Below are 23,334 nucleotides of genomic sequence, written 5' to 3'. Positions count from 1 at the left end.
TTGCGAATCTGTTTATGAAATGAATTCTTAAATAATTTGAGAATTCCTTTACGAAAGGTATTCTGACTAATGAAATGAATTATGAAAGAATCTATGTTTTGGTTTGTAAAACTGATTTTATGATATAGATTTTGGATTTAATTTTATGGATTATTGGAAGATAATGTTAGTAGTTTGATGCTCATTGTCGCTATGAATCCACTGAGAGGATTTTGGGGATGCATACTCTTTAGCATTTCCTTGTGAACCGAGTGATCGGCAATATAGGTGGAGACTTAGCCAAAGAAAAAACTTGGTCGCCTTTGTCACAGGGTGTTAAGCATGACTATAGCTGGATATTGGGTATTAGATTGATCAATGGAGTGCACTATTGATGTGTGATTTGATGAGATTGGTCAATGGTCTAGTCCATTGACGTTTGCTTTGATTTTATCAATGGAGTGAGTGTTTATGACACAGACATAGTTATGTTGTAGTGATATGACTCATTTTGTCTTTGTACGCATATTATATACTAGATTTTGGATAAATGAGTTTGGGTACTGTTTTATAAAATATGTATAGTGGTTGGTCTAACTGTGAAAGAAATATATACTGCTTATTGGGCTGGGGTTATTCATACCATTAATCTTACATCCTTTTCAGGTATTGAGTTAGCACCAAGTAGGATGAGAGCTGCCATCAATTGTGGAAACTTTTGGTAGTTGGATTTTTGGGTACGAGTCCGGATAGATATATAAACGTCCGATGTTGTCATTGTTGGGTTAGCTAAATTCAGAGATCTATATATTCTTTTGAGGAATTTAGAACTCGGATCATTGTAATCATTAATTAGATATATAGATGGAGGTATATCTTGAGATAACAAGTTAATGTTGGTGATGTTGAGGCTCCATCCGAGGCACGTCCATGTCATTCCCCTATTTTTGTAGGACTGGGGTGTAACACGTGGGATCCCATCACTTCAGAGCAATCTCAAACTATGAGACAACCAAGGACTTGCGTGTCATTTTGTTGCAGTTTCCGGATGGCCTCTGATCACAAAAGTGTTGTTGGACTCATTCAATTAGGATCAAACAATAGATACTCTGCAAATGGCGAAAAAACTTTATATTGTTCATAAGCGTGGAAATACTTCCACTGGGAGATCACTTATCCATGTATCGTACAAAAATAAAGTGAAGCAGTTAATAACTAAATATAGCTACTTGCTCATATGAAAGTTTACAGAGTCGATATAATTCTCTACGAATAACCATTGGCAATCAATTTCAATAGAAAGGCCTATACCAAGTTAATTGACCCTTCTGAATTATTAAAATGCGAATCCTTTGTTGTGGCCCTCGTCTAGTCAGTCCTCCATCTACAAGGAAGCCGACAGATTCGTGTACACAAATATCACATATTCATGGAAGAGGCAACTGCAATCCATGCCTTCAGAACCTTTTTAGATTGTTTTTAGCAGTGTTTTCTACAATTTGAGAACCTGAAGAAGCAACGTCAAAGTGTAGGTCACTGCACCTTTCACACATTGAAGATTATAGTGATTGCAGACCACCTACTGATCCTTGCAACCTTCATGCACCGAGAAAGCTTTTCTGAAGTCCACACTACAGGGAACTTCCTCGATGGGAAGTTCATCGACCTTCCGGCATGGTGATTGTAACAATATTCCTTGTGTATGATTCTTCCCTTATCGAAGATTCCTCTGTGCTCGATGGACCTCTCTCCTTAAAGAACCCGGGCTGTTTAGGCTGTGGCAGGATTGCTTCCTCATTCGCTAACATGAAAATGACTGAACACATTGTTGGCCTATCTCCAGGACACTTTTGGACGCATACCAAACCAACTTGAATGCATCTCTCTACTTGGGATGCGATGAAGGAGTCGCATAGAGATTCATGCAGAAGCTCCAAGGACCTGCCTGCGCTCCACAGCAACCATGCCTAGGACAAATCCATTCATGTCATTAAACATCACATAAAAGACGAGTTTATACAAACCATACTGAACTACTTACATGCCCAAGAAGGTTGTGTTCATGATCAGGATGGCAGAACCCTCTATTCCTTTTGCCGCTTACTATCTCTAGCAAAATTACACCAAGGCTAAAAACATCGGATTTCACGGAGAATTTTCCATCATAAGCATATTCTGGGGACATATAGCCACTGCATTAAGAATATCATGTCTTAAATCAACCCAATGTTAAAAAAAAAAGATCTATCCAATATTCATGGACAGTTGCTTGTTAATCAAGATGAGAAACTTACTAGGTACCAATGATTCTTTTCGTTCTTGCTTCTCTTTCATGGCCTGCAAAGATTTTTGCGAGGCCGAAGTCTGAGATTTTAGGATTGAGGTCAGCATCTAACAATATATTGCTTGCTTTGAGATCTCTGTGAATGACTTGTAGTTTCGAATCTTGATGAAGATACAGAAGTCCTCTGGCTATTCCTAGAGCTATGTCAAAGCGACTTTTCCATGCTAACAAAAAGCTTCTGTCATCATCTGCACCCATTCAACCCAACGTAAGTCTTAACATTTAAGCTCAATAATCTAAAGAAAATGAGTTCATCGGGTAGCATTTGGATGTATGTCCATGCAGAGGCACAAAGGACATATAGATTAGTAGCATGGGGGTTGAGTGAAAAGTAAATGAAAAGGATCAAGGAGCTCAAACCGAAGATGAAATAATCCAAGCTTTTATTTGGCATATACTCATATATTAACATTCTTTCTTCTCCCTCGATGCAATAGCCAAGAAGTCCGACAAGATTCCTATGCTGAAGTTTGGCAATTAGGAGAACCTCATTCATGAACTCTTCGAGACCTTGTCTTGAACTTCTGGACAGCCTCTTCACTGCTATTTCTTGACCCGTGGAGAGATTTCCCTGCATATTTTTTTTTTCAATTAAGCTTATCGTGTTCTCTAAACTCGCAAATTCGTAGCTCATTACCTTGTACACTGAACCAAAGCCACCAGCTCCAATCATGTTGGTCTGTGAGAAATGTCCAGTAGCATCGGCAATTGTAGAAAAATCAAATAATGGTAAATCAATGTCTTCCTTCTGACTTTGCAACCCTACAAGGATGAACATTATCTATCAAATGAAATTAATAATTAATTCTTCGTGGTCCGACAACAGAATTTCAACCCAAATCTTCACAGTAAAAAGTGGACGGGATTACCAACAAGCTTACCTCTTCTTCTGATTCTGCTTTTCCTCATAACACTCAATGCTATACCTGCTATTAACAATCCACAAATGACTGAAGCGACTGTGACAGTCAACAGTATTTTCTTATTGACAGGGCTGTGGATGGAATCTAGAATAGCCAAAAAAAACTGTGTTATCTAATAACAGAAAGTAATATGTTCATAAGCTGATGAATGTAACCAAAAATAGTGCAGCAAAAGGACAAACAAACGAGTAATAAACAGTTGGGTACGAGATCATGATTAATCAACCATTTACTATGAACACAAAGAAAAAGAAAAAAAGCAAGATCATCACAGCGTAGGAAAGCAATTGCTAACTGAATCATTATGTACATATATACCTAACTCAGAAGCAGGTAATCTTATGTAGATATGATGTTCATTGTTGACTTGTTCGGATTCTCTTATATCAAAGAGATTGCCGAACCACATCAAACAGCCACTCCCTCCTCCTCTAACATCTGAATTAGCATAAGCATTACAAGAACAGTTCTTTAGACACTCCATCTTGCACTCCTCAAGGCTCATATTCTTGTTTACCCAGAAGTCTATCAGGTCAGGCAGATTCAGCATCGATAGTTTCAAAAAGCCCTCTTCCTGAGAGCAAATTAATTGAGCTTTCCTAATGCATCCACTGGTTGAATTAAGTACATGCCACTCTTCTTGGGACTTGGGCATGAAACCCTGCAAACATTGGCATTTAGGGTCTTTGTTACTTCTGCAGATACCATTAGCTCCACACTGTCCATAGTTATCGCATGGATCACGGGGAAATGAGATCATGACATCCCATGTAGAGCTCTCTTTCTTCCTTAAAAGACATTGCACAAGACCAGACTGATTCAATGTGATTATGGTGGTGATATCATCCCTTGAAGATTCAAACTTCAAATATACATCTGTTTCATCGTAAACAAACATTTGCCTGAAAATTGTCCTCTCAGTCACTGGAGATCCCGTGAAATAGAATCCATTCCATGGCCCTGTTCGAAATGTTTTTGTGGAGCCTCTTTTGAGCACTTCAAACTGGGGCAACTCATTAACTTTTATTCCGTAGGTATAGTCTCCAGAGGAAGGATCAATCGTGCTTTTCCAAGAAGTCAGATGCCATTCAAAACCGGTTTTGAGGCTCCATCCTATTCGCATACCAGCTAAAAGGGTGTCAGTTGGATAGTCAAAGCTCTGCCATGAGTATTCACCAGAACGTGAACTGGTATTCTCTGAAACGACAAGGTTACCCGAATCCAACAGCTGTGCAACTGGGTTTCTTAAAACCCTGGAGGAATTCGAAGACCAGATGACACTCCTCGATGGGTTGACAACAACTAGATTCCTCTCTTCGCTAAATGTAAGAACACCATCTGTATCAGTGAGTGGGTTGTTTCCGTTGGCGACCCAAACGACTTTTTCAGGGCTAAATTTATACCATATCCCCAAGTACCTATACTTGGAGTTTTCTGGAGAGAAGAAGCCAAGCTCAAAGCTTTGGCCTGAAGAGACCAATTTCTCTCCATCCTTAATGGACTGACTTGAACTTATGGTATCAGACGCGATTGAGAAGTTCAGCACAAACATGACAAAAACAGAGAAAAGGAAGGGGGAATAAATAAGCTTTTCCAATGCCATGAAGCCCTCTGTTAATTTTTTCCCTGGTTCTTCCCTCTCAATGACAAGTTTTAAACTCAAAGGTTCTCACCCAGAATATTCAGCTGAAGCCGACCTGACAGGATATTCTGTAGCCTATATCATTAGCAATTCCCAATAGGATATGAAATCAAGGTTCATGGAATGTAGACGACCAAGTTAAGCTGTCTAAGTGTTTTCAGTGGGAGACTTATGATGTCAATCGTGCAATGCGAGCTAGTCATGCCCACTCCTCACGCTAACCAGCTAACCAATCAACCTGGTGGGTTGGGTCAATCGAAAATAGTATGATCCAAATTGATTTGTTTTTATGTAATATGCTAGCAACCCATAATCATTTTGATCTGAACCAATTCATACTCTACCAACCCGAGCTCCAATTCTTAGCAATTTTTTCCTTAAATTGTTGGAAAAATTTCAAATCAGTACCCAAAGCGGGGTCATTTTCTCAAAAAAAGTTCCAAAGTGAACACAGTATCAAATAAGGGCCTGAAATGCCTAATCAGTCTCAAATAGGGGCTCGAAGGGCCTAATTAGTCTTAAGTAAGGGCCTAGGTTCGTCAGTCAGTCAAATGTTCACCTGCCGACAAGCACGTCATTATTTTGGTGATCGAAGCAAGGATAATTTCGTCTTTTACTTTTTAAATTTTTTTTGTTTCTTTTTTCCTTTTTTTGTTTTTTTTCTTTTCCTTTTCCTTTTCTTCTTCTTTTTTTTTCCTCTTTTCCCTCCGCCGACCATAGCCGGGGCCGGCGGAGGTTGCCAGCCTTGGGCGGAGGCTGCCCTCATCGGCGTCGGGCGAGGGTCGACCCTCGCCAGATCCGGCGAGGGCGAGGGTTGCTCTCGTCGAATATGGCGAGGCTCACCCTCACTCGCCCAGCCCAGGTGAGGCGACCCTCGCCCGACGCCGGCGAGGGCGACCCTCGCCCGACCCTATGTTGCCCTCGCCGGTGTCGGGCAAGGGCGGCCCTTGCCCGACGCCGGTGAGGGCAGCCTCCTCCCGAGGCCGGCAACCTCCATCGGCCCCGGCTATGGCCGGCGGAGGGAAAAGAGGAAAAAAAAAAGGAAGAAGAAAAGGAAAAGGAAAAGAAAAAAAATAGAAAAAGGAAAAAAAAACAAAAAAAATTTAAAAAGTAAAATACGAAATTGCTCTTATTCCAATCGTCGGAACAGTGACGTACTTGCCAGCCGGTGAACATTTGACTGGCCGGCGAATTCAGGCCCTTACTTGAAACTCATTGGGCACTTCGGATCCTTATTTGAGACTAATTGGGCACTTCAGCCCTTATTTGACACTATATCTACTTTTAATCCTTTTTTGAGAAAATGACCTTACTTTGGGTACTGATTTGAAATTTTCTCTAAATTGTTGCCTCTGAAAAGTGAGCGACTTTATGGACCAGTTAGCCGAGTTGGTGAGAGAGCTTGGTCGCTTGGCTCGGGTCTTGGTCCAGGACTTCTCATTGTACATGAGCATCGTGAAGACACGCGCGAGCGTTACACTACGGACAAGAACACCTTCTTGGACTACTTCTATAATATTTGGGTTTGTTGACTTGGTCAAATGAAGTGGCTAATAAAAAAAGAAAAAGAAGACTGCTTTATTCAACGCAAAGAGATTTGGACCGAGAGAAAAAAGGGAAAGAAGAAAAAGAGAGTGATCGCAACAGAGAGGAAAGGGGAAGAAGAGGAAAGGGAAAGGAAATAGAGGGAAACTCGTGCGTACACGCTACGGAAATCTCGTCAAGCCAAATTTATCTTGATTTGCAACGTCCGATAAGGAGTTAAGCCATTTGTTTGCCTAATCGGAGTAGTTTTCGGAATTATGACACAAAATCAAAATTAAGTGAAATTTGAGTTGCAAAGTCTAATTTTGGAGTAGTCAAGTTGTGGAATGACATAGAAATCATGGATAATGGCATTGTAGAGTGGTGGGTTTTGACGGGAGTTGATTTGAAGTAACAGTTTAGTTAGAACAAATTTTTAGAATTTTGCATGCGACCTCTGCTTTGAGAATAGCTTTGACTAATCGCTTTACGCGAGCGTTTGTTGACGCATGGGAATTAGTTTGTTAGTATTTAAGCTTAGTTTAGTCAATTAATTGATAGGATTACAAGATCGTCGACACATATAGCTACGTAATTTAATTTAGGGCATTTCCAAGTGAAGAAAGCTATATCTTCATTGAGTTTGTATACTCATATTTCGAAAGAGATATAGATTAGATATATTATGAGCTATTAAAAGCATGTCCATTGCATAAAATCTGGATCGAGCATTTACTATTTTCGATTATTTGTGAATGCTTTGAAAAATGTTTTATGAAAGCCGTTTTGAAAGATTACTGGTTTATGAAATGAATTCCGAAATGGTGTGAGAAATGTCTTTTGAAATATATTATATTTAATGAACTGAGTTGTAAAAGATTATATATTTTGGTTTGTGATATTGATAATGAATTGGTTTTGTGGATTTTGGAGGATTCTGTTGTGGGTTTGTGTGGATGCTCAGTATTTCTGCGAGCCCATTAAACGCCATATTAGTTTTAGGATATCCTTGTGGGTCAGTCACTGGCAATATAGGTGGAGACTTAGTTAAGGGGAAATCTTGATCGCCTTTGTCATGAGGACATTATGTGTGATCGTGTTTAGATATCTAAGCACAATATTGGTCAGTAGAATGGACCATTGACATGTGATTTGAGTTTGGTCAATGTAATGGTAGAGATTGATCCATGGATGTTTGAATTGTGATGGTGGATTAAATGAGTGTTTCTGATTTGTATAATGCTTTGTTGAAAGGATAAAACTCATTTTTTATCTTGTACGTATATTAAATTCTAGATTTGGGTTAAATGAGTTGTGATTTGGTTTTGTTAAATGTGCATAGTGGATGCTCAATCTATTTAGAAGAGATGTACTACTCATTAAGTTGTAGTTACTCATTCCATTCGTCTTTCATGTTTTTCAGGTTCCTCGACTAGCAGCCGATAGTACGAAAGCTCTATCGACAAGAACTTTCGGGAGTTGGATTTTGGGTATAGTCTGAGGGAGTTGTATATATGTCTGTTGATAGTTATTGGGTTTAACTGAATTTTGAGATGTAATTATTCTTTTTAATGGATTATAAAAACTTTGATCTTGTAACCAACCTACTAGTTTATTTTATATATATATATATATATATATATATATATATATATATTCATAATAGGTTGTTGGTTGTGATTGAGGTTGCGCTCTTTGAGTTGAAGGATGGTCGTTGTTATCTCCATTCTTGTTGGTTTCGGGGCGTGACAGTTTCGGTGATTGGGTTATATATATTTAAAAATTAGGCTTTTGTTTTCTAACATCCATATGTTTTGGACTTTTGAGCACCCACTTAATCATTAAAGAGAATGCTAGTCGTTCCATACACGTCGGATAATTAACGAAAACACATACGTTTGTACTTTTGGGGATCACCGTACCGCCTCCACTCCGGAGATTTTCGAAAGTAAGATAAGAATGGAAATGAAAATGCAATTAGGTAGAGGCGACCGGATCCTTACATAACACGGCTCAACCCAAATAGCTCGTATTTCGAAGGCATTATTCAAACCCGTTTTCCTTTTTCTAATTTTGCCATTTCGATGTCAATTTCCTCTTTTTGGTCTTTTGCCAATCTAACACGCCTTTTCTGTGTCCTGGACAATATTAAAAGCACAAGAAACCGAGTAGCGCAAATACAAGTCAACAGCGCAGCTTCACAAGACCTGCAGTTATCGCAAGAAAGTCCGCTTCTCCACCCACCAATGTTTCAATCAGACGGTATCATACATATTCCTTACAGGTCAAAAAGAAAATTGTAGTTTTTTTGCTGTCCACTGTGAAGCTACATCCTAGAAATGTAGGAAGAAGTTCGGATCAAACTTTCTTTTTTGATTATCAAGTCTTAACAATAGAAAAAACATATCTGGTCATAGTTATTTTCACTGTATATCCTTATTCAAGAACTGATTCCCCTTAGGCTGTCCTTCGTTGTTTTGTGAAATGCATTTTGTTTCTTTTTTTTTTGGCTAAATAATGCATTTTGTTTCTCTTCATACTTACGTGAGGTTCTTTTCTGGAGCACTTCAAGTTGGGGCCACCCATCAATATTTATACCACAGGCAGTCTCCAGAGGAAGGATCTACTCATGCTTCCCCAAGAAGGCAGATATCGTTCAAAAACCTGTTCGCGATCTCCATCCTACTTTCATACTAGCTAAAAGGGTCAGAAAATGCAGAAGATCAAAGAAGATATTACTCCCGACGTGCATATGAAACTTCTAAAGAATATAAATCATATGTTCAAACTGTCGCTTGCAGAAGGCAAAAGAAAAAACTCTACCGATCTGATCGCTACTCTGTGGTCAATGGTTTTCTGGACCTGCATACATTGGACTTGATACCAAGCGCAGAAACCAAGAAGTCTTGGATAACGAATGAAATAAATGATCAACCGCATTTGTCAGATCTATTCGCAATTCCTCACAAAAATGCACTATCGACCATCCAACGTCGTCACTGTGACTGCATTAACAGTGTGGAGTTCTTCATGCCTCAGGGTTGCGCTTAAGTCCATTGAACTTCTTTCCATGAAGAAACCGGGCTGTTTAGGTCGAGGCAAGCTTGCACTTTCATTTCCTAACATGGCGACTACAGAGGACATCGCTGGTCTATCGTTGGGGAACTTCTGCACGCATAACAAGCCGACATGGATACATCTTTCTACTTGAGGTTCCACCAAATCATAGAGGCACCCATCAACGAGTTCCATGGCTCCGTCTTCACTCCAAAGCAACCATGCCTGAAAAAAATCGCATCACAGGCTTAGTAATGCAAGACGAAAAGAGGGAGATAAGGGAGAGAGAACAACATATGCTTTGGATCTTTTCTCGTACATGTCCGAGAAGGTTATGGTGATGATTTGGGTGGCAGAATCCTCTGTTTCTTTTGCCGCTTACAATCTCTAACAAAAGCACACCAAAGCTAAAGACATCGGATTTCACAGAGAATATCCCGTCAAAGGCATACTCAGGGGACATATAGCCACTGTAATGACAAAATGATTGGTATTAGTCTTCTAAAATAACATGCGGTCCTATTTAGAGATTTTCTGGAACAACGAATTCTTACTAAAAGTTCCAATGATTCTCTTTGTTTTTCCTTCTTTCTCATCACATGCAAAAATTCTTGCCAACCCAAAGTCCGAGATTCTAGGGCTTAGGCTGCCATCCAATAAAATGTTGCTAGCTTTGAGATCCCGGTGAATTACTCGAAGTTTAGAATCATGGTGTAGATATCTTGTCCTGTGAAAAGATTTCCCTGCATATTGTGGTTTTGGGTAGACATGTTAAACAATGAAATATCATCACTCTGTTTGCAGTAACCGTGTCATGGAATATGCATGGCTCATCACCTTGTAAACTGGGCCAAAGCCACCACCTCCTATCGGACTATCCTCAGAAAAACCATTTGTAGCATTAACAATGGTAGCTAGATCAAAAAGTGGCAAATCAACATCTTCCTCCTTGATTTTCCAACCTGAAAAAGACCAGTTACTACAAAAATCTTTTTTGAAACATATGTTAACCTCACAAAAGGGCCAAAGGAGGTGTACATTCATAGAACCAGTAGGACTGACCATTTCTCTTTATTTGGCAATTCCAGATACGACGGAAGTACACCATGGCCGATAGAAACAAAGCAGCATTAGCTGACATCAATACAGCGATGACCATCCTTTTCTTCTTGTCAGAATTGTGAAGGAAATCGAGGATCAAGAAGACTGTTAAATGCAATTTTCTAGGGTGCTGTTCCTGAATAAGCAGGTTAGAAGATAGAATGTCCAGAAGCAATAATTGGCAAAATAAGTACCTAGTTCAGATTTTGGTAGGCGTATGTATAGAGTTTGCCCATAGTCATCTTCTTCGTACTCCTTAATGTCAATTAGGCTTCCAAACCACAGGAGGCAGCCGCTACCTCCTCCTCTAACATCTGAATTAGCATAAGCTGTACATGAACAGTTCTTTAAGCACTCAGCCTCGCATTCCTTGAGGCTCATGTTCTTGTTCAACCAGAACTCTAACAGGTCAGGAAGTTTCACTTTTGAAAGTTTGAGGAACGCTTCTTCCTTCGAACAATTTATTGGCACTCTTCTCATGCATCCACTGGACCAATTAAGGAGATCCCATTCTTCTGGAAACTTCGGTATAAACCCCTTTAAGCAATTGCATATGGGAGCTCTGTTAATTCTACAGATACCACTGGCTCCACAAGTACCGTAAGCATCGCATGGATCATTGGGCACTGAGTACATGATATTCCAGGCATAGCTTCTTTTACTTGCAACATAAAACTGGAGCGACCCTGAATGGTTCATTGTAAGAACTCTAGGGATAAATTCGCTTTGTCTGGCTTCATACACAAAAACAAAATAGATCTCATTTTGACCATAGAAGAACACTGGCTTGGTCACTGGATTTGAACTCATTGTTGCACCACTGAATTGTATTCCGTTCCACGGTCCTGTCCGATATTTCTTGCTGGATCCTAAGCTGACGAGTTCACCTTGAGGCAACCCGTGAATGTTCAGCCTGTAAGTATAATCTCCAGGGGAAGGATCGTCCATGCTTTTCCAAGAAGTCAGATGCCTTTCTAAACCAATTTTTAAGTCCCATCCTAATTTCATACCGGGTAGTAGTGTGTCTGACGGATGATCAAAACTCTGCCACGAATAGTCATCAGAATTCAGACTGGTATTCTCTCTGAGAACAAGATTTCCAGTGTCTAAGAGCTGTGCAACCGGATTTTTCAGAACCCGGGACAAATTCAAAGACCAGACGACAATTTTCGATTGGTTGACAAGAACTAGATCTCCAGCATGGTTAAACGTGAGAAATCCATGCGAGTCAGTGAGTGGATTGTCCCTGTTGGCAACCCAAACAACTGTTTCCGGAGTGATCTTGTACCATATCCCCAGGTACCAGTTTGTGGAGTTGCCAGGAGAGAAGAAGCCGAGCTCAAAGCTTTGGCCTGAAGAGACCAACGTCTCTCCATCTTTCATAGACTGGCCTGAACTTAATGTGTCAACTGCAGTTGATAAGCCGAAGACTGACAGGGGAGACAATGAAAAGGCAGATGAAAAATTTAGGTGCTTCCATGCCTAAACTAAATCATGCAGAACCGCAAAATTGCGTGATATTTAGAAGAAGAAAATGCATGTGGTTGTGCCAAGCAAGCTAAGTTCTGGGAGATGGACTGGAATTGATTGTGACACTACTGGCAACCTTCCAAGTTGCTGTCAGGATAGAATTTTTCAGTTGACTCGACTGGTCAACTCACATTTCCTGCAAGTATCGAATGGTAGAGATCCTTTCTAGGTCACGTGGACCACATTTCTTGCCTTTAGGACCCGTCAGTCGAAAGCTGCTTCTTCTTTATTTGGCCTTCCGCTTGATGATTAGCTCATACCTGAATACGCATTCACGTCTGAGCTATACTATACTATACATCGCGATTTACTATAATTTGAGTACATTCAACGTGCGTTTATCAATGTCTTCGTGGCATTATGAGGGCATCACAGACGACATTTGGCTGACTGGCGATGTGAAACTGTAAGTACTTGAGCATTGAAAACGTATACAAGCAAGTCGGATGACAGATTGTTTTTCGATGTTTGAATAGAAACGGACTTTTAATGACGGACTTCCCATTATTCCATCAAGCTACCAGATAGACCTCAAAGAGATCACCAATTTGTCCGAGCTGAGTGCGATGGAACAATTTGTCCTGCCTCTTATAGAGTCGAGCACGTCAAGATCCGTAGAAACGTGAGGAACTTCGAAAGTTTACCATGGGGCCCTTCTGCTGGGCATCATAGCGGTGACTTACCTTTGACCCTTTTGTTGATTTTTTTTTTTTTTTAGCTTGTCCATCAGCTATTTACAGTTGACAAATTTAGACTTGGAACCCCCCAAAAAATATCAATTACGAAGCACTTGGTTGACTACCGTGGGCTACTAATCGTGGACGATTACCGCTATGATGAATTTCTTTTCATTTTATTTAGTTTCTCTAATTGTTGTGGCTTCGAGAAATTTATTTGTTGGTCTGCCCTCCAAACTTTCTGCTTGTCGAGCTGAAATGATACGAGCGCAACTTTGAAGGACGATATAGATTCTTGGAGCAACCTCAATTGTTAGTCGTTCGTAATTTTTCCCAACGAAATTAAAGAATGGAAAGTACCAAAATTCATCCTTACTTTCCACCCCATTACCACTTACCCCTCTATGTTTAAGAATACCACTTACCATCCTCTAAATAAAATCTCCTCGCTAAAAAGACCAAATTGCCCCTCTTTGGAATTTCCGATCCTCCAAGGCTACGCACGACAACGATTCTGTGCCTGGGAACAGATTCTGCTCAGAAATGATTCTTTTTTATTCTGTACCCGGAATTGATTCTGAGCATTTTAAGGCGTTTGTTAACGGCCCAAAATTCCATCCCTGGAATAGAAAAAGAACAGAAATGCATTTGGTAACGCCACAAAATTTCTTTTTATTAATAATATTTTTAAATATTTTAATATTTCTTTCTTTTTTTTTCTTTTCTTTTTTTCTTTTCCTCCTTCTTGGCCATAGCCTGCTCGCCGACCATGACCGATAAAATATTTTTTTATTAATAATATTTTTATTAAAAGTATTTTTTTTGCCATGGCCTAGTCGCCGGCCATGACCGGTAAAATATTTTTTTTTATTAATAATATTTTTTATTAAAATATTTTTATTAAAAATATATATTTTTATTTTTTTTGGCCATGGCCGGTAAAATATTTTTTTATTAATAATATTTTTTATTAAAAATATAAATTTTTATTTTTTTGGTCCATGGCCTGATCGCCGACCATGGCTAGTAAAATATTTTTTTTATTAAAATATTCTTATTAAAAATATATATTTTTATTTTTTTTGGCCATGGCCTGATTGCCGGTCATGGCTGGTAAAATATTTTTATTAAAAATATATTTTTTTCTTTTTTTTGGCCATGGCTTGATCGCCGGCCATGGCCTGTAAAATATTTTTTTTATTAAAATATTTTTATTAAAAATATACATTTTTATTTTTTTTTGCCATGGCCTGTCATGCATAATATTAAAATATTTTTTTATTAATAATATTTTTATTGAAATATTTTTATTAAAAATATATATTTTTTCCTTTTTTGCCATGGCCTGATCACCGGCCATGACTGTTGACACCTAAATTTTGCCAAAATCATTTAGGGTTTTACCGCATAGAAAATTAGGGTTTAATCTTTAATCCCTAAACAAGAATATTTTCATTAAGTTACACGGCATATAGATGTTAGGCGCATTTGCATCAGTAGAATTTAGTAAAACATATTTTGCTTTTATTTTATTTCATTTTTTATTTTATGAAAAAAAATCATCATTATAAAAATTATAAAAAAAGAAAAAAGAAGAAAAGAGAGAAAGACAAAAACGTGATCTCTTCCCTCTCCCTCCGGACACTTTACCCACGCTTTCACAAAAGAAGCAAAAAGGAAGAAAGGATACAGAAGGGGCTCGGCGTGTTTTCATGAAGAAAAAAAAAGTAAAGCTGATCAGATGAGACAAAATAGGCAGAAGCTCTTCTTCTTTCTCTCGGTCAACACACGTCCAGGAGGGATTAAAAAAAGAGAGAGAGAAAGACAAAAGAAACCCAAAAATGGACTGTCACACTCTCTCTCTTTTTGGGTTGCCGCAGTACATGTCACAAAAACAGCAAATGGGGTCTGCATACACAGAAAAAAGACCGAGAGGGAGAGGGGGTGAAAAACACCAAGGCACAGAGGAGAGAACGGGGAGCTTGAGAGAAAAAAGGGGGGAACGCAGAAGAGAACCGGGAGGGCAAGAGAGAGCTCCACAGAGAAGAGATCTTGAGGGGGAGAAAGGAAGAGAGAGCCTCACCCGCTCGCCGGAGGGCCGTCCGAGTCGCCGTCGGTGCCGACGAGCTTCCAGTCGCCGCGCTTCATCTCGGTCGGTCACGAACCAGGTGGGTATCCATAGCTTTCCCCTGTTTTGGCTGCTCCTCTCCCCTGCCTCTCGGGTGTCGGGCACACCGAGTCCCGTTCGGTGATTGCTCGGCCCCGTCGACAGAGGCTAACATTCGTTCGACACTCCATGAACCTTTTCTGAGCATTGTATGTTGAAAAAAAGCCCAGAGCTCTCTCAAAATCGAACCTGTAGTTCCGTTTCTCAGTCGTCTCCCACATGTTCGATAAAATACCTCACTGAAACCTTATGAGCTTACAATGTAAAATCTGGTCGTGCTGATTTTTAGAGTTTCTTTGTAAACTGTAATGGATTTGTGGTGTAGTGAGGTTGTTTATAGTTTTACTCATCACATTTGAGCCAAAAATCACATTCAAGACCAATCTTAAGTCTCTTCTCGACCCCGCCTACCACCTGTTTGACAAAATGCTCGAGAGAGCTCCAAATTTGTGTTTTTTGCAAAACCGGCACCCCAAAGCTTTGTTATATGCTGGATTGGTTTTAATATGGTTACTGATATCAAGCTTTTTTTGCGATTTTCATGTGTTTTATGGCACTCGCGTGAGTCGGCCGTGGTTGGAAGTGTTGCCGGGGGGGCTACCCCCTTTTTGCCGGAGCGATGCCCACGGTTGAGGCCACGACCTTTAACCCTCTATCCCCATTTCGTGTGCGTTTATGCTTGTTTGTTCAACCGTAAGGTCTGTTGTTGGGGTCGGGAGTTTGAGGGCCGGAAAATGGAGTTTTTGTTCGTCGGTGTCGTTTCCGTGGATGGAGTCGGTCGCCGGGCTGTTGGTCGACGGCAGCGGCGTAAGACCACCGTCCGCCGGCGGCGCTGGCAGCCCAAGCCGACGGTCGGCGGTGGGGCGCTCCTGGTGAAGTCACGGTGATGGCATGAAGAGTTCCTCGGTGAAGGGCCATGGAAGAAGATCACGTGCATGGGCAAAAGGCACGTAGGGAAGGAGTTCTGGGAAAGACACGAAGAAGGAGATGAAGACCAGAAAAGACAAAATGGAAAAGAGAAAAAGAAACCCAAAAAAGAAAAGAGGGGAAGAAAAGTCAAAGAGAAGTGTTCAGAAGGGGAAGAAGGAAAGACCACGTGAAAAAAAAAATAGAAAAGAAATGAAAATGGGGTTCCGAGCGAGTAAGAGAGAACCGGATCGGGCGGACGGATCGAAATCGGGTAGGGTTTTGTGCTTGGGCTGACTTTAGGTTTATTGCGTTTTGATGGCTCTGGGCTCTTCTTGGTTCATTTCGTGAATGGGCTGATTTGGTCAATTTGGGCTGAAGTGTTATTTAGGTTTTTATTTATAGTGGGTTGGGCCTGGGTGCTTTTAATTAATTGTTTTTGGGTTGTAGTTTCTTTTTTTTTTTTTTTTTTTCCGAAGCGGGCCTTCGCCGCGCCCGCCTCGCGGCGGACCCGGGCCGGTGCGCCCGTGTCAGTCCTGATCCGGGTCGGATGTGGAGATCCGATCCGGATCCGATTTTATAATATTTTAATATTATATTATTATTTTAATATTTAAAAAGGTATTTTAAAAAAAAAAATTTAAAAAATTTCGAAAAAATCAAAAGTATTATTTGGACTTTGGAATTGGTTTTTCTTGCCCTATTATGTGATTAGAGTCATGTTTCATTGCACGTTGTTTGGTTTGTGCACTTTAAATTGCGTGTTTAATTTAACTTCGAACGTGATTGACCATGCATGTTAGGTTCAGGTATTGACGGTTACTTCCCTTAGCTTGGTTAGGAATCGAATTTTGAGACTCCTAATTAGTTTAAACATGTTAGGCGGTAATTGAATAAGGTTAGGTACCGAAAGGGTACTAATTGGTCAATTAGTGTAATCAAGTCCCCGTACCCATTGAATCTCTGGTTCGTAGAAGCAAAGCATTTCTCCCGTGTTTTACTTGGGTGTCTAGTCGACCCACCAAAAACTGATTAGTGGCGACTCCTAGATGAAATTGATTTGCATGTTAACAACTTAAACTCAAGTCGCGAATTGGTATGGGCTTGGGAGAGCTCGAGCTAGGTTTAACCTAGTAATCCATTAGCCAAACCACCTTAGGTGGCGGGGGGCCGGTTCGGGGAGGTCGCGACAATGACAGGTAAAATACTTTTTTTATTAATAATATTTTTTATTAAAAATATATTTTTTTCTTTTTTATGGCCATGGCCTGGTAGCCGGCCATGACCGGTAAAATATTTTTTATTAAAATATTTTATTCTCGTCAGATCCGGCGAGGGCGGTCCTCGGGCCGGACATTAGAAGCTAAATTAAAAACCAAGAAAAGGAAGAAGAAAAAAAAATTGATTCTCAAAATTGTTCCCAGAATCAAGAAGCTACTTTTTTTTTATTCTTGATTCTGCTCCAAAACTGATTCTGAGAACAATTTTTGACAAAATTGTGCTCAGAATCAAAAAATTAAACAAACGCATTTCTGTTTCCAAACTGATTCTGGGAACAAAAGAACAGAATCAAACACTGTTTGGCAAGTTGTCATGCGCAGCCCAAGTCTCTCACAAAATCTTAAGCCTCCGTCACCGACAAACCCTAACCTCTTTCATCACCCATCACATCGTCTGCCGCCACCACTGCCATGGCGACGGTGGGCAATGGCGACCAGCAGTGACTACTAAGCTTAAGGTTCAGTAGTTATGTTTTGAGTTTGGTTTTGGGGGTTTGGGTGTGCTAAGAAATTTCGGACCCGGGTGGTGGCAGTTTTGGAAATGAGATTGCACTATTGTAAATAAGGCAACACATGAAGATGTAAAATGGTCTCCAATGACAAAACTCAGAGATATTAATTGGTGTTTTTAAAAGTACATGAAGGTAAGTGGTAATAGGATCAAATGTGGGGATGGTTTTTTTGTTGTTACCTAAAAGGGCTGTTATATCATTTGACAATGCATATCGTTATAAAGACTATCCATGTCATTACGAATGAGAAAGTCCTTCAATACTCTCGAGTCTTGAAGCCTGTTGGCCCTCTTCTCGTGCTAAATAGTCCTCCATATGCGAGCAGGCGATAGATTCATATCCACACACATCACAGTGCTTCCACTAACTTTTCAGATTGTTTTTCAGCAAATGCTATCTAAAACTCGAGAACCTGATGAAGCAACATTAAAGTCTATGTCACTATACCTCTCACACATTGAAGTGCTTAGTCATGGTGATTGGAGACCATCTTCCTTTTTATGCACCGAGAAAGCTGGTTTAAATTCCACGCTGCGGGGAAGTTCCTCGAAGGAAAGTTTATCGACCATCCGGCATTGTTATAGTAACGATATTCCTTGTGTACGATTCTTCTTTTATCAAAGATGCCTCTGTGCTCGACGGACTTCTCTCCATAAAGAAGCCGGGCTGTTTAGGCTGTGGCAAGATTGCCCCTTCATTCGCTAACATGAACAGGACTGAAGACATTGATGGTCTATCTCCGGGAAACTTTTGGACGCATAACAAACCAACATGAATGCATCTCTCTACTTGGGATGCAATGAAGGACTCGCATAGAGATTCATGTAAAAGTTCCAAGGCCCTGCCTTCACTCCGAAGCAACCATGCCTTGAACAAATTCATTCATGTCATTAGACAGTATCATTATAAAGCTTGTTAGAAAACATGTCTGCCAGTACATAATAGACGTGAATTTATGTAACCATACACTACTTCCGTGCCCAAGAAGGTTCTGGTGATGATCTTGATGCCAGAATCCTCTATTCCTTCTGCTACTTACTATCTCTAACAAAAGTACACCAAAGCTAAAAACATCGGATTTCACTGAGAATTTTCCGTCAAAAGCATACTCTGGAGACATATAGCCGCTGCAATTAGAAAATAAGGACTCAAATTTTCCAAGGTTTATGGTAAAAAGACCATCTATCCAAGGTTGATGGAGGAGTGCTCATCAGTTGAGATGAGAAACTTACTAGGTACCGATAATTCTCCTAGTTCTTGCCTCCCTTTCATCACCCCCAAAGATTCTTGCGAGACCGAAGTCTGAAATTTTAGGATTCAGGTCAACTTCTAACAATATATTGCTTGCTTTGAGGTCTCTGTGAATGACTCGTAGTTTTGAATCTTGGTGAAGATAGAGAAGTCCTCTCGCAATTCCTATGACTATGTCAAAGCGACTTTTCCATGCTAAGGTGGAGCTTTTGTCATCATCTGCACAAACTCAAAACATATGAGTTTTATGATTGACCCTCTGAAGAAAATGAGTACATCGATTAGCATTTGGATGCCTGTCCTTTCGGACAAAATTGACAGACTGATAGTATTGGGATGGGATCAAGTGAAAAGAAAATGAATAAGGATCAAGGAATTCGAACCAAAAATGAAATTATCCAAGCTTTTATTTGGCATATACTCATATACTAGCATTCTCTCTTCTCCCTCTATGCAATAGCCAAGAAGTCCGACAAGGTTCCTGTGCTGAAGTCTGGCGATTAGGAGTGCTTCATTCATGAACTCTTCGAGACCTTGTCCTGAACTTTTGGACAGCCTTTTCACTGCTATTTCTTGGCCCGTGGAGAGAATGCCCTGCATTTTTCCTTTAGTTTCATAAGCTTATCCTGTGCTATAAGCTTGCAACTCCATAGACCATTTACCTTATAGACTGTACCAAAGCCACCCACTCCAATCGTGTTGGCCTGAGAGAAATGTCCAGTCGCAACGCTAATGGCAGGAAAATCAAATGATGGTAAGTCAATGTCTTCCTTTCCACTTTGCAAGCCTAAAATGATGAACAATGTCAATTAAATTGATAATAGTTGGTCAGAATCTAAAAACGTACAATGCAAATCTACACTTTATGAAGCGGACTGGATAAGAACAAGCCTACCTCCTCCTTTCATTCTGCTTTTCCACATTATGCCCAATGCTATACCTACTACAAACAATCCGGAAATTGCAGAAGCCACTGTGACAGTCACCAGTCTTTTCTTATTGAGGGGGCTGTGGATTGAATCTAGAATAGCCAGGAAAAAGTGCGTCAACTAATTTTGGAATATATTTTGTTCATAAGCTGATGAAGGTAAGAAAAAATGCAGTAAAAGATTGCAAAATGAGTAAAAAATAGTCGGGTACCAGATCAGGATTGACCTAGCACTTACTATGTACATGATGCAAAATAAGGGGAAAAAGAAAAAAGCATGATCATGGCAATGTCAAAAGCAGTTGCTAACTGAATCAGCATGTTTATATCTACCTAACTGAGATGCAGGTAGTCTTATGTAGAGATTTTGCTCGTAGTTGACTTGTTGAGATTCTCTTATATCAATAAGATCCCCAAACCACATTAAACAGCCACTACCTCCTCCTCTAACATCTGAATTAGCATAAGCCCTGCAAGAACAGTTCTTTAGGCACTCAACCTTGCACTCCTCAAGGCTCATAGTCTTGTTTAACCGGAAGTCTATCAGGTCGGGCAACTTCAGCTGTGAAAGTTTCAGAAACCCCTCCTGGCGAGAGCAATTCAATTGAACTTTCATTATACACCCACTGGTTGAGTTAAGCATCTGCCACTCTTCTAGGGTCTTGGGCATGAAACCCTGCAAGCACTGGCATCTTGGATCTTTGTCAATTGTGCAGACACCATTAGCACCACACTGCCCATAAATGTCGCATGGTTCACGGGGCATTGAGACCATAACGTCCCATGTAGAGCTCTCTTTCTTCCTTAGAATACATTGCACAAGACCAGACTGGTTCAATCTGACTATGGTGATGACATCATCGCTTATAGATTCAAACTCAAAATACACATCTGTTTCATTGTAAACAAACATGGGCTTAAATAGGGTAATTTCAGACTGCGGAGTACCTGGGAAATGGACTCCATTCTGTGGACCAGCTCGATATTTTTTTGTGAAACCTTTGTAGAGCACTTCCAATTGGGGCAACCCATTAACATTTATTCCATAGGTATAGTCTCCAGAAGAAGGATCATCCATGCTTTTCCAAGAAGTCAGATGCCACTGGAAACCGGTTTTGAGGCTCCATCCCATTCGCATACCAGCTAAAAGGGTGTCAGTTGGATAGTCAAAGCTCTGCCATGAGTATTCACCCGAATGTGAACTGGCATTCTCTGAAACAACAAGGTTACCAGAATCCGACAGCTGTGCAACTGGGTTTCTTAAAGCCCTGGATGAATTCGAAGACCAGATGACACTCTTTGACTGGTTGAGAACAACTAGATTTCTCTCATCGCTAAATGTGAGAACACCATTTAAATCAGCGAGTGGGTTGTTCCCGTTGGCGACCCAAACGACTGTTTCAGGACTAAATTTGTACCATATCCCCAAGTACCTATTCTTGGATTTTTCTGGAGAGAAGAAGCCAAGCTCAAAGCTTTGGCCTGAAGATACCAATGTCTCTCCATCTTTAATAGACTGACCTGAACTTAAGGAATCAGTTGCAATCGACAATTTCAGCACCGACATAAAGATTACAAAAAGAGAGTGAAAAAGAGGGGAAAATGAAAGCTTTCCAATTTCCATAAAGCCATCCGCCATTTTTCCTTTGATCCTCCTCGTCACTGCCAGTTTTAACAATCAAAAGATGCTTACCATGAATATCTAGCTGAATTCTACCTTACAGAATGTTCTGCAAACCAGCAACTCCCAGTGGGATATGTACACTTGGTCGAGAAAGGTTGATCAGAAGACACGCAATGGCTATTCACGCAATGCAAGAAAGTCATATCTCTTTCTTCACAACTGAGACAGGGCGACGACTAACCAATCTTCCCCAAGCAGGACTATTGATGGTGTTGAACTAGCCCATATTTGCAGTTCAACATCTTCTAGAAGGAATATTTAGGCTCTGTTTGGGAGATGAAGGAAAATGGAAGTGATGAAATTTTGGGTAGAAAATGGAGAAGAATTTAAAATTTTTGTGAGAGAGGATGCAGGGAACTTTTGATATTTCATATTCTTTCCACTCACATTTTCTTCACCCCGACACTCCCAACCACAACACTAATGCTTGATGACCAAAATGGTGAACCTGCCAACTCCTATGGACACAAGCGCGAGATGCAAGAAAAGAGGAAGAAGTCTTTAATTTCCCTTGAACAAATTTGGCTAGCATATGTTCTTCAAGGAGCAGAAGTTTGAGCAGGAAGAGCCACTTTTGAAATAGTAGTTTCTAAGCCATAAATAAGATCATTTGGTGAGCCATTGAGAGTGAGCCTTAGATAGCCAAGGTGCTTTGGAATAAGAGAGAAGGAGAAAGAGTTGGCTCGTTGATAAATGAGAGAGAAGGTGAGAATAAAGAGTTGAGAATGCTTGTTTGCATTACGTAGTTTGCTCCAAGTGTTGTGTGTGGTGAAAGTGAACAAACTTTGATAGCTGCGTAAGGTCTTGCACTATCCACAAATTTTGTGTGTAACATGAATTAGTGTGAATTACAAAAACCAATGCTGTTTGACATCAATTATCATTTCTTGTTCCACTTAGCATATGTGCTGTGTACAGTAATGTAACAGTTATCTCTATTGGAAAGATCAAGACGCCAATGTTGACTCTTAGTCAGACATGCTGTAGTGGATTGAAAAACCATCATATTTACGAGTCTATGGATGACTAATAAGTAGAAGATATGACTAATAAATAAAACCATCATATGACTAACCCACTACGATCTGCTGATCTCTACTCTTCAGCGCATTGGTCTTTCGAAGATAGGGATGGTTCACCCACATTTCAATGGCGTTAACAGCTACTCTGCAAAGGTGGCACTGTACAACTGAGGATGCCGAGGTGCGAATGCATATGCTTATTGTCTTACTGTCATAGAAGTCAGAGAGATACAGGTATCATAGATATTAGATGAAGGTGCCAGCTTCATTAGACCTGCAGTTATTACTAGAAAGTCCCCACTAATGTTTGAATCACAAAACAACCAAGTTGCCTATGCATGGGTGGGCATCGAAACTTCCAATTTAATATGAATGCCATCAGATTGCCTCCTGTCTTCAAATAATGTCACAGAAGAAAGGGTCCGGAAGGTATTTTGTTCATTATTCCTCAGGTGACATGACAACATCAAAATTTCGTGTCTACTGCGAAACTGGAACACAAAAGGCTCATGCTACCCCTTAAAATACTAGTAAATATTCCCCACATTGCTAAATGCAAGAACTCCATCTGAATCGCTGAGTGGATTGTCTCTGTTGGCAAGCCAACCAACTGTTTGAGGACCAAATTTGGGCAAAATGACACCAAAAGTGCCACAACTTGTGTACGGAGATCACTTTGGTGCCATAACTTTTTTTCGGATCACTTTGATGCTAACTTTGTTGAAAAAAGATCATTTTAGTGTCATTACTGACGTGGCACGCCGGAAATCCGATGTGGCGCTGACACGGCTCGCCGGAGAGGTCCAT

General features: G+C 40.3%; 3 protein-coding genes across 3 annotated transcripts; all 3 read right to left on the bottom strand.

Annotated features, from left to right (window-relative positions):
• Nucleotides 1–1,095: 1,095 nt before the first annotated feature.
• Nucleotides 1,096–12,372, bottom strand: LOC115687692 (G-type lectin S-receptor-like serine/threonine-protein kinase At4g27290). The gene is made up of 14 exons (XM_056317215.1): nucleotides 12,361–12,372; nucleotides 10,766–12,052; nucleotides 10,532–10,661; nucleotides 10,307–10,431; nucleotides 10,163–10,212; nucleotides 9,852–9,939; nucleotides 9,413–9,694; nucleotides 3,565–4,915; nucleotides 3,205–3,330; nucleotides 2,961–3,085; nucleotides 2,684–2,894; nucleotides 2,274–2,511; nucleotides 2,021–2,171; nucleotides 1,096–1,946 (listed from the first exon to the last, which is right to left on the bottom strand). The coding sequence occupies exons 1-14, from the start codon at nucleotides 12,370–12,372 to the stop codon at nucleotides 1,638–1,640; spliced, it is 4,485 nt and encodes a 1,494-aa protein (XP_056173190.1). The 3' UTR covers nucleotides 1,096–1,637.
• LOC115687703 (G-type lectin S-receptor-like serine/threonine-protein kinase SRK) lies at nucleotides 9,160–10,184 on the bottom strand. Its single transcript, XM_056316927.1, has 2 exons — nucleotides 9,789–10,184; nucleotides 9,160–9,694 (listed from the first exon to the last, which is right to left on the bottom strand). Exons 1-2 carry the CDS (start codon nucleotides 9,930–9,932, stop codon nucleotides 9,389–9,391), a joined length of 450 nt encoding a protein of 149 aa, XP_056172902.1. The 5' UTR covers nucleotides 9,933–10,184; the 3' UTR covers nucleotides 9,160–9,388.
• Nucleotides 12,373–17,861: 5,489 nt separating the features above from the next.
• Nucleotides 17,862–22,477, bottom strand: LOC115687691 (G-type lectin S-receptor-like serine/threonine-protein kinase At4g27290). The gene is made up of 6 exons (XM_056316918.1): nucleotides 20,155–22,477; nucleotides 19,789–19,914; nucleotides 19,556–19,680; nucleotides 19,277–19,487; nucleotides 18,875–19,112; nucleotides 17,862–18,769 (listed from the first exon to the last, which is right to left on the bottom strand). The coding sequence occupies exons 1-6, from the start codon at nucleotides 21,458–21,460 to the stop codon at nucleotides 18,490–18,492; spliced, it is 2,286 nt and encodes a 761-aa protein (XP_056172893.1). The 5' UTR covers nucleotides 21,461–22,477; the 3' UTR covers nucleotides 17,862–18,489.
• Between the last annotated feature and the right edge of the window lie 857 nt (nucleotides 22,478–23,334).

The sequence above is a fragment of the Syzygium oleosum genome, unplaced genomic scaffold, assembly GCF_021117445.2.
Source record: "Syzygium oleosum isolate NSW1041296 unplaced genomic scaffold, Sole_v2.1 Sole_v2.13, whole genome shotgun sequence".
Classification (NCBI taxonomy): domain Eukaryota; kingdom Viridiplantae; phylum Streptophyta; class Magnoliopsida; order Myrtales; family Myrtaceae; genus Syzygium; species Syzygium oleosum.
The sequence above is the reverse complement of the archived record's forward strand: the minus strand, read 5'-3'. Positions and strand labels throughout refer to the sequence as shown.

Bases quoted from the DNA above. Each gene is read 5' to 3' on its own strand.
- LOC115687703 (XM_056316927.1), bottom strand. From the start codon at position 9,932: ATGTCCCCTGAGTATGCCTTTGACGGGATATTCTCTGTGAAATCCGAT. The intron at 9,695-9,788 runs GTACGAGAAAAG...GATTTTTTTCAG, and splicing joins ACCATAACCTTCTCGGACAT to GCATGGTTGCTTTGGAGTGA.
- LOC115687691 (XM_056316918.1), bottom strand. From the start codon at position 21,460: ATGGCGGATGGCTTTATGGAAATTGGAAAGCTTTCATTTTCCCCTCTT. The intron at 19,488-19,555 runs GTAAATGGTCTA...GGAAAAATGCAG, and splicing joins GCTTTGGTACAGTCTATAAG to GGCATTCTCTCCACGGGCCA. The intron at 18,770-18,874 runs GTAAGTTTCTCA...TTCTAATTGCAG, and splicing joins AGGAGAATTATCGGTACCTA to CGGCTATATGTCTCCAGAGT.
- LOC115687692 (XM_056317215.1), bottom strand. The intron at 10,213-10,306 runs GTGATGAGCCAT...CACAATATGCAG, and splicing joins GCTTTGGCCCAGTTTACAAG to GGAAATCTTTTCACAGGACA. The intron at 2,512-2,683 runs GTTTGAGCTCCT...GAATGGGTGCAG, and splicing joins CTTGGATTATTTCATCTTCG to ATGATGACAGAAGCTTTTTG.